Genomic DNA, 11,347 nt, shown 5'->3' on the forward strand with positions numbered 1-11,347 from the left:
AGTGTTAGATGAAGTCAACAGCTCAATCGCCCATCTTCCGGAGAAGTTCATCATCGGAGCAAACAAACGCGTTCAAATAATTGATAATCCACCCAAGACCTCGAGCAACCTCAACCCACCCCGAATGAATATCTCAACCCCAGCAGCTTCATCTCATAAATCAATGCGGCTAGTTCCAAAACTAGTTCCTCGAGGCAAAAACATAGCAGATCTTTCGTTTGTGTCTTTTAAAATAACAGTTTGTAAAACATTTTCAAACGTTATCAGCGACGCATGGTATTGGCCGGAAGGGGTTACTGTACGCCCTTTTGATTTGAATCAAAAAAATGGATCCTTCGTTCGTCTTCCGAACAACTCTTAAACAGCAAAATCTTCACCGAAAAGAATCAGCTCTCCTCCCAGGATGCACAACATATAGCACTTTGGAAGCCCCGGAGCCTCCCATTGCAGTCGAGACCTTCCAGCCAGCGCTCATCAGTCATCCTGGTCCTGCGTATGGGTCCAGTATAAGGGGCTTCCAGCCTGTGCAATCAGGCAAGTATTACTCGATTATGAACACTGCTCGCTCTGAAGACATTTCCTCCCGCAGCTCCAATATCACCGATTTGGCTCCAATGTCCCACCACCCAGTTCGCATGACAGAAAGCACTTTGGAAGCATTAGAGCCCCCATCACAGTCGCGACAATGAAGCCAACGTACATCAGCCGTCCTGGTCCTGTGTTTGGGTCAGGCAGATGGGGCTTCCAGCTCGCGTTACCAGGCAAGTACGATCTAATCAAGGACACCGCTCGCTCTGAAGACATTTCCTCAACAGCTCAACAACCGGGACGCCTGATAATAAGTCCTTTGGAAGTCCCGGAACCTCCCATCACAGTCCTGACCATCCAGCCAGCGTTCAACAGTCGTCCTGGTCCTGTGAATGGGTCAGGTGGTAGGGGCTTCCACCCTGCAGAATCTGGCAAGTACGATTTGAATGAGAACACAGCCCACCCTGAAAACATATCCCTACCCAGCAGCACTTGCATTTCCAACTCAACACGTCGCAACACCACCGAAGCTCGTCATTCACGACGCGCAATCACCTCCCATGAAAATAATGCAACAACTTCCGCAAACGTTTTGCTGTACTACCAAAACGTTGGTGGAATCAACAGTTCACTTGCCGATTATAAGTTGGCAGTCAGCGATGGGTGTTACGACATTTATGCTTTTTCCGAAACTTGGCTCAACGAGAAAACCACATCGAATTTGTTATTTGATGCATCATACTCCGTGTACAGACAAGATCGCTCGCCGTCTAATAGCCGTAAACTCACTGGGGGCGGCGTCCTGCTAGCTGTTCGTTCAAGCTTTAAGTCCCGTAAGCTGGATCCTCCATTCGGCTTACAAGTTGAGCAAATATGGGTCGCTATTTTTACTATCGATGCCACGCTTTACCTCTGTGTTGTTTACTTTCCGCCTGATAGAGTCAACGACGATAACTTAATTGAGACATATCTCAACTCTCTCAACTGGATCGTTTCGCAGCTGACACCAAGAGATAACATCGTTGTTTTAGGGAATTTAAGTTCATATTCCTGGAAACGAAATTCTTATGGTTCCCTTTTTCCGATTTCCTCTCGATCCTTCATCAGTCAAACATCACGAGAGTTACTTGATGCATTCAGTACTGCTGGCCTCGGACAAATAATGGACATCGAAAACGAGAACAATCGCATTCTCGATCTATGCTTCGTTAGCAATGAACTTTGTACAGATTGCACAGTTCAACAAGCCCCATCGCCGCTTGTTAAAATCAACAGACATCATGCTCCTGCCATAATAAGTTTTAATATTAGCCCTTGTCAGCATTTTCGAGACTCTTCTGAAAGCATTTTGTTTGATTTCAATAAGGCCGATTTCGTTGGCATGAATGATTTTTTATCACATGTCGACTGGGATGGCATATTTCAAGACTGCGACTGTAATTTGGCAGCATCGACTCTGTCCGGAATTATGCTCTATGCTGTTGATCAGTTTGTTCCTAAAACTAATCGGCCAGCTCCAGCCAAACCAGCTTGGTCTAATCGTTTTCTCAAAAAACTCAAAAGGCTCAAGCAGACAGCTTTAAGACAACACAACAAACATCGAACAGAGTCCACAAGATCGCGATATATTGAAGCTAATACTGAATACAAGAAATATAACGATTATTTGTATAATGCTCATCAGGATGATCTGCAACGTCGCTTTAAAGCCAACCCAAAAGTTTTTGGCGTTACGTCAACGACCAACGGAAAGAGTCCGGATTGCCTCCGACGATGACTAACGGTTTGATAGAAGCCAACTCTACCGAAAGTATTGCAGACATGTTTCGTCTACAATTTAGCAACGTTTTCAACAATGAGCAGCTCAATTCACAAGATGTTACTACTGCTACAGCGAACGTTCCCTGTTTACAGAATTCCGAGCAATCGATTACTATCACCGAAGATATGGTAACTGCAGCTGGCAAGGAACTGAAATCGTCTACTGGATGTGGACCCGACAATATTCCTTCACTGGTTCTGAAGCGTTGCATTGTTTCTCTTGCATCACCGCTAACAAAAGTTTTCAATCTGTCATTGACCACAGGAGTTTTCCCAGACTGCTGGAAGCATTCGTATGTTTTTCCAGTATTCAAAAAGGCTGTAAGCGAACTGTCTCTAATTATCGTGGTATAGCCGCGTTGAGTGCCACCTCGAAGCTGCTGGAGCTAATCGTACTTCATAAGCTAGTTCAGTGCTACGCGAATTATATTTCACCAGAACAGCATGGATTTATGCCTAAGCGCTCAACAACTACCAATTTGACTTGCTTCACCTCGTATTTGATACGCCAAATTGAAATAGGTCATCAGGTTGACGCCATCTACACGGATTTATCAGCGGCGTTTGATAAAATGAATCATGAAATTGCAGTTGCCAAGTTTGACAAACTTGGCATGAATGGTAACATGCTTATTTGGCTTCGCTCGTATCTAACCGGCCGCAGCATGTCTGTTAAAATCGGAGACCACGTTTCTTTACCGTTTTTAGTTGGGTCCGGTGTTCCTCAAGGCAGCCACGTCGGTCCATTCTTATTCCTGCTTTACATGAATGATGTGCATCTTGTTTTGAAGTGTCTAAAACTGTCATTGGCCGATGATCTGAAGCTATATTTTGCGATAAAAGAGCCTGATGACGCTGCCTTTCTGCAACTACAACTGGAAACCTTTGCCGAATGGTGTCACAATAATCGAATGTCATTGAACGTCTCCAAATGTTCGATTATTTCGTTCGGACGCAAACACTCGCCCTACCATTTCGACTATGCAATTGGAGAGATACCGCTGAAGCGTGAATCAACAGTGAAAGACTTGGGAATACTCATCGATTCTAAATTAACCTTCAAGGACCACGCTTCGTATATTGTATCCAAAGCTTCATCGCAGCTAGGATTTTTGTTCCGTTTTGGAAAGCAGTTCAACGACGTATACTGTCTAAAGGCACTATATTGCTCCATTGTGCGTCCTATTTTGGAGTATTCGTCTGCCGTTTGGTCCCCATATTACCAGAATGAAATTCAACGAATCGAAGCTCTACAAAGGAAATTCATCCGCTTTGCACTGCGTCGCCACAGGTGGAGGGACCCGCTTAATCTACCCAGTTATCCTAGTCGATGTAAGCTGATTAATCTGGATCTGCTTGAAGCGAGGCGGAACGTGGTAAAAGTCTGTTTTATCGGCGATTTGTTACAAAATCATATAGATTGTTCATCTCTGCTAAGTGCGTTGAACATAAACTCCCGTTGTCGCAATCTTCGCATGCACTCATTTTTTAGTATTCCTACCGCAAGAACCAACTATGGGTTACATGAACCGTTGCGTAGTAGGGTATCCAATCATGGTTTGAACCAAATGGCGGGTTTCAGATGAGCCGTCAAAACAAAGTTGATTTATTTCATTAAAGGAACATGTTAGAACTGCGATTTCTAGTTTATATGGAAGCTTAGTTCATTATCTTTCTAAAAACATCCTGGGTGCATATATTTATGCTTAGTTTCATTGTAAAAACTTAATAATTACATAACTTTGATTCGTACCATGGTTTGAACTACACTGTTTATGGTTTGAACTAAAATCGTACCATGGTTTGAACTACTGCAGCAGCCAGCAGCTCCTAAATATAATACTAATCACATGCATGCGACGCTGAGGAAATCTATAGAAAAGCAAATTTGTTTTACTATTCATCTTCTTGCATTAGATTAGTAACTCGAAACGTGTGAAAATTGTCTAAATTATCGATATGAAAATTGCGATTTTATCATATTGGAAATGTAAACAAAACGCTCCAGCTAGGCGCATGCAGCGCTCCTAGCGGACAGCAGCAGAATATGACTGCATTTGCAAGTTCAAACCATGATACGAATTTAGTTCAAACCATGATCAGTTTTTACCTTGTATAAATGTTACTATTTTAATTATTTAAAACTGTTTCTCAATTGTATGATGGTGTCAATCGATTACAGATAAAAATAGCGTTCTTTTGATATATTGATCTCACTCCTGTGTCATAAAATGCGTCTTTTACGAGCTTTTTGAAATTATGCCACTGGTAGGGGGGATTTAGTGCAAATTCAGGACGTTTTTAAATCGCTTTATTTTATTACTTAAACAATATGTACGATTGTTTAAATAAACTCTATCACTTCCAGTATACCTAAATATGCCTTTCATACTGTTTTAGGTTCTTTTCCTGCCAATAAGATGGTAATTTCTACTGATTTCAAAATGGTTCAAACCATGATACGCTTTTCACTAGTTCAAACCATGATTGGATACCCTATGTGCCGCTTGTTCAATACATGTTATTTTGTGTTCGATTTTAACGTGTCTAGGGAAACAAATAAGTGTAGTTTTAAACGTATTTTATGTTAGATTTATATATAGTGTAGTTCTGAAGTCATTGGGGTATAATTTTATCTGTTGGCCTAAATAAATAAATAAATAAATGTTAATAAGTTCTAGTGATACTAACAAATAGAAAAGATCGAAGTGCGTGAGTTTAGCATTATTGTGGTTAACAGCTTCAAGCAACGGTTGTATCGAGCACTTTGACGATTTTCAGGTAGGTGTTTATTCGATGATACCGTTTTGCAAAAGTGGAAAGAATCACTCCGGCTCAGTGGTGTTGGAACGAAGAGCGAAAGTTTGAAATCTACATTTTTATTTTCAATAATTGTGTCTATTAGTAGTAACAAAAAATGGTTGAAAAATATTGCATATTGTGCGAGATAAATAGGAGACTTATTTTAAATTATCAATCATAAACCTACGGCTTTCAAACAGTATAAATCATAAGTTTTTTTGTGCAGTGAGCCGGGAATCGGGTCCATAGGCCCAAATAGTGATTTACCCTATTTTTTGTTCTGGATTCATGGGCCAAACACAATTGATACGTTTGCGTGCGTGTTGACAGTTTTCTCATGGGAAAACTGTCAAAACGCACGCAAACGTATCAATTGTGTTTGGCCCATCACTCTGCTATCGGTATGTTAAAAATTTTAGGTTACTAGACCAGAATAACAAATAACAAACATATCAACAACAAGAAATGACATTTGTTTTGTGCCGCTTTTCATAGCAACGAACTTTTTTTTCGATTGTCCCTTCAATGTCGAGATGTGAAGAGGTGACTGTATCTAACTCGCTTACAATTCTACAGAAAGACCATCGCGCTTGAGTTCTTCGGACAGAATCCCATCGTTTCACTTTTTTGCCAAAAAAAAAAAGATTTCGCTCCAAAAGGTGACAAACGGCAATCGAGGGATTTTTTGTTTACATGTTTACATGACTCCGGTGGGGTTTTACTCACGCCTGAGTGCCTGACATTTTTGAGAATTCGAATGTTGCTTTTTCGGCCAAATGACCCGTTCGAACAGACGGCTTAGTCCCAGGCCAAGATGATACAGCTCAGTAGCTTTGGGAAGCCCCGAGAAGTGAGACTTACGATCTGATTCGTCCAGTTTATACTAAGGGTTATCAGACTGTAAGAACAGACTGGCATGGTAATTTGATATTGTGCAGATGTAATTAAGCCACTCAATTTGCTATTATATTTCTTTAGGGTCGTACTTGGTATCAAAAGCTCACAAATCATGGCTGCAATGTTTTTATTATTTTTATTATTCGAGGACGCGCGTTTGGAGTCGTTTAAAGAAAATGTCTGCGTATGATGAACCTCGATTTGTATCATCTGTTGTGATACAAGCATTCCGTTGAAATTTGACGACTGTGGTGGGTCGGGCATGTAGCCAGAATGTCAGACAATAACCCAAGAATCAGGTGGAAGATGATTTGCGGAGCTTTCGTAGGACTGCGTGGTTGGTGTCGTGCAGATATGGAACGAGCAAAATGAAGACAACTTCTGAGTAAGCAAAGGCCCCCTTCGACCTTAGTTTTAGAATAATTGACGGCAACAACAATCGATTTATTGTTCTTTGGAGATTTTTATCAATTTGGAAACAGCAAAACACTTGTGTCGTTTATAGAGGTTAATCCCGAATCATTGATCAATGAACCATCGATATCGATCAGACTGGCATACAACAAAGAAAAGACACACAACCAACAAATTGGATAGATTAGTTGGAAGGCGGACTACTGACCGATGATTTGACTTGCACCGGAATGGATAGGTTTTCCACGTATGTACTGCTCAAGCGCATTCACCAACCTTAGTAATGATGATTAAACAAATAGGGTATCTGTTCCCATATTAATAACAGCCCGTATATTAATCTCAACCGTCGATAAACCAAATAAAAAATCAATTTAATTACAATTTCTCACATCGTATGTACACAATAATGGATGGAACACATTCTTGAATGTTTGGAATATTATTCAAGATTTTGTTTATGTAATGTTCTAATTCACAAGAATCAAATTATTAAAAGATAAAATTATAAAGCACTTTTTTTCATTTTCCTACCTCTGAACTGATGGTTTGATGCACTGCTCGATTGCTACTAGCAGATTCATCTGTTTTCACGTCTTTGTTTTCCACTCAATTTCAAGCTAACACAAATGTATCCTTTCAAAATTCACTTTACAACACATAAAGCACATCACATTTTCACTATACATATGATTATATTTGAAAAACCAACGCGATTTCCTATAGTTTGATATAGGTTTATTTCGAACAACGTCTAAATTATCCTTGCCCTATTCCAAACTGTTTACATCCCTTGCAGTACTCTCAAGGGTTGCCAACCTAGATTTTTATTTCAAAAATGATTGAATAAACTTTTACTGTGAAATTCAATTCTTATGATGTAAAATAAGGTATATCAAAAAGATAATCTACGACAAACATAAAATTAAACTGATAAGTAGAAAAACTACAACAAAAACTGCAATTTTGTAATTATATTTCAACTCAAATACAAAACATTGACGAGTTCGGCATCACTGCAATCCTATCGTTACGCATACACACAAGTAATAGTGTGCGTATTTTATGTTGGAAACAGTATTATTGATATAGGTACAAGCATAGGATTAACTGTTTTTGAATGTTATTGAAATAGGTACATGGCGGTGATGATGTTTTTCAGCTTAATACTTCTATAATGCGATAATAATTTCATTCTTGAAGTTGCCAAATTGTTCTCAATTAAAAATTACGTGAGCTGAGCATAATTATTCTCTTGTTTCTTGATTATTGGGTGAGAAATCATTGCATTTCATATGCGCATTGCCTTATTGTTATTGATATAGGAACAGATACCCTATATAAATTTTTATATTCTGCAACCTACACAGTTCATAAAGTTTATTTGAAACAACTTACATTGACTAACTTTTTTGTCATGAATTTCCAGTTCGAACAAATCCATCCATAAACAACCGTTTTTCGAAAACACGTTATTCCGAACTCTAACACAAGCACAGCAATTGCAACCGAGTATCCAATGCCAAGGATCAAAAGGCCGCCGGAAATCTCATCTACATTCATAATCCTTAGTAGATTTTGCGGCCTATCCTTGGAATGCGCAATCGAAGTCTGCACCCAGTAGTCCATGTATCGGTAAACATCCACCAACTCGACATATTGAAACAGGCAAGCGTCACGAATCCACATGGCCAGCCGGTCGAACCGATCCAACAGGGGCCAGGTTTTGGTTGCGTAACCGGTATCATACTCAAAGTATAACAGCTCTGTCATGAGTCGATAGTTTTCGATGTTTTTCTTGTTGAACCAGGTCCCAACCATCGAATGTCCATAATTGAGCAGTGCCATGATGATAGCCTCCTTACCTTGATTCGCAATCAACGGAATCCTTTCAATGGGCGGTACGTGGAAAGTCGTCAGGACTTTCTGGACGTTAGGCTGATGAAATGAAATAAGATATTAGTGAAATCAAAGAAGTTTTTCATTGATTTACGCACATTCTCCGTTCCCACCAGAGCGTACATCCATGCTTCATGTGGTGCATTCCACGGAATTCCACTAACTGCCAGATCATATATGGTGTCAATGGGAGGTTCGTACACTGGGATGGCCAAAATACTGTGAATCTCACCGATGTAAACGTAGGCGACCGTTAGGGTAAAAATGGAAAGTGCTGTAGAAAGAATCACGTCGGATACACGATATCGTCTAAGCTCAGACGGTAGTAAGAGAAAAGCACATAATAAGTTCATCAATATCCACGAAAAACTGCGTTGCGAGTGTGATGCGGGTATGTCCGGAGGTGGAGTTAAATATTGAAGAAGGGAAATCAAAATGAGGGTGGAAATCAATATTGCCCACACGCTTCCTGCAAAGATCATGTAAACGATTCGCCAGTATTCGATAAATCTGAAATGGTGAGAGCAACGTGACACGAGTGAAAAATGAAATTTACTGATAATACCCTGGTCTTGGAGCGAGACATGTGATTCCGATCCATTGAACCGGATTGGAGAAGCTGAAATACTGGAAAAGCTGATACCAACCCCCGACAGCTCCGATTGCGAAATCGACCTTTCTTTCCACTAAAGCACCAATCATTCCATTACCAGTGCGGTTTGCAAAAACTTGTCCGTATTGATTTTCCTGGTCTAAAGATAGATGGTTCAAATAGTGATTTGAAAAATGAACAAAATATCAATGGATGCAGCATACTCACCCCAATACAGCTCCCATGTGCAGTTATACCAGAGACAAAATTGGACTAATATATACCCATCCAGTCCATCGATTGTGTACTTCTGATTCATATATTTTACGATCCCTTCATCAGTTGGACGCATCATAGACCATGGCAGCAAAAAGAAGGTAGCCACCTTCATTGTTCTCCCCATCAAGTCACTCATTTTATCTGGGAAAAGATTAGCCCTTTGCTTGAACGACTCTGTACCGTGATCATACGTATCCAAAAGCATCCACTTCAAGGATTCGGGAACATTTCCAACATAGCGATGAGTGATCAGTTCGTAATCGGCACCATTCGGGACCACCAGAAGCAAATTGGCAATTTCCAGCAGTGCGGGATGGCCTTGGACAGCTTCCAAGAATTCAGATTGCCGTAAGCCAGTAGATTGAACTGCCACTAAGACCGACTTTTCGGGTCTCCGGAACAAAGTTTCATCGAGGATCGGTATGTAATTGTCTAGGAAGTGAAATGCAGAGCCTTCATCCACTATGAAAACGGTGCAGCCTAGCTCGATGGCTTGTATTATAGGGTTGTCGGCAAGATCGATAGTCGATTGCGGGTGCACAACTGCTATCGGTAGCGCAGCCGGGATGTCTAAGGGGGGTAAGCTGGATGATGTGTGATTGACGATCCGGCAAATGGTGTACACTTCTAAAAAGTAGGTGACTACTGAAAAAGCATTTAAGATTATTGAATATATTTTAAGTATAATTAGCAATTTGACTTGGGATCTTGGAATGATAAAAAGATGGCACTTTTTCTGATACATATGTAGAATTATATTGATCCAATCGTTGTAATCGTACAGAGACACATATGACACATATGAAACACAAAATGCCTTGTTGGACTTAGATAGTCAAATTGGTCCATGACAACATTGAGCACTTCTCGCCTTCTACGTGAGGGCAGAGAGCAATCATCCACGTAGAGTCATCCTGTATGTAAGACAATAGTGTTTTGGCAGGTACAGTTCTGCGAAAGCTACTGATTCTGACGTGTCAATTTTAACCCGATCTAAATGGTTCACCAACCAATCCACAACCGTTTGTGAGACACCGAGTAACGTCAATTAAGCAAGCAGATCTCATGGTCTGCAGTATCGAATGCGGTTATTTGTTCGAGTTGGCGTGAAATGCGTCAATTAATGAACTCTTGTATGCGAGCGTCCCACCACGCAGGATTGTGATCCATTCGATCCACAACCACACAATTTCTCTTGCGAGCGTTGCACTAACGCAGACGATGAATCTTTCATATGCTGCCATCTCACCACGCAGAATTGCTATCCATCAAATCATCATTAACACCATACTTTTTGCGGACGTCCCACTAACGCAGAGGAAGAACCTCTTGTTTACGGGCGTCCCACTCAGCAGAATTGTGATTCATCCGATGCACAATTACACCATTCAGCTAAACGATGATTCGAGCTTTCCGGGGAAGTTCTTCAAGTAGTAACGCTTGACTTACCATCAACATCTTGACATGAGCCGCCAGAGATGTGACCCATTATCCGTGTCAAGTTCGATGTCCCATCACTGCAGGAGATTGAAGCAGTCATTCGGAGTATGAAATCAAACAAGGCTTCGAAGCCTTCTTTCAAGAGGCTTGGAAGCCTTCTTTCAAGAGGCTTGGAAGCCTTCTTTCACGAGGCTTGGAAGCCTTCTTTCAAGAGGCTTGGAAGCCTTCTTTCAAGAGGCTTGGAAGCTTTCTTTCAAGAGGCTTTAAAGCCTCCAAGAAGCTTTCTTTCAAGAGGCCCGGAAGCCTCCTTTCAAGAGGCTTGAAAGACTCCTTTCAAGAGGCTTGAAAGACTCCTTTCAAGAGGCCCGGAAGCCTCCTTTCAAGAGGCCCGGAAGCCTCCTTTCAAGAGGCCTGGAAGCCTCCTTTCAAGAGGCCCGGAAGCCTCCTTTCAAGAGGCCCGGAAGCCTCATTTCAAGAGGCCCGAAGCCTCCTTTCAAGAGGCCAGAAGCCTCCTTTCAAGAGGCCCGGAAGCCTCCTTTCAAGAGGCCCGGAAGCCTCCTTTCAAGAGGCCCGGAAGCCTCCTTTCAAGAGGCCCGGAAGCCTCCTTTCAAAGAGGCCCGGAAGCCTCCTTTCAAGAGGCCCGGAAGCCTCCTTTCAAGAGGCCCGGAAGCCTCC

General features: G+C 41.3%; 1 protein-coding gene across 1 annotated transcript; it reads right to left on the reverse strand.

The window, feature by feature from the left end:
• Positions 1-7,842: 7,842 nt before the first annotated feature.
• Positions 7,843-10,721, reverse strand: LOC134221842 (uncharacterized). The gene is made up of 5 exons (XM_062701016.1): positions 10,682-10,721; positions 9,182-9,877; positions 8,927-9,113; positions 8,460-8,871; positions 7,843-8,400 (listed from the first exon to the last, which is right to left on the reverse strand). Exons 1-5 carry the CDS (start codon positions 10,719-10,721, stop codon positions 7,843-7,845), a joined length of 1,893 nt encoding a protein of 630 aa, XP_062557000.1.
• Between the last annotated feature and the right edge of the window lie 626 nt (positions 10,722-11,347).

The sequence above is a fragment of the Armigeres subalbatus genome, chromosome 3, assembly GCF_024139115.2.
Source record: "Armigeres subalbatus isolate Guangzhou_Male chromosome 3, GZ_Asu_2, whole genome shotgun sequence".
Lineage (NCBI taxonomy): Eukaryota > Metazoa > Arthropoda > Insecta > Diptera > Culicidae > Armigeres > Armigeres subalbatus.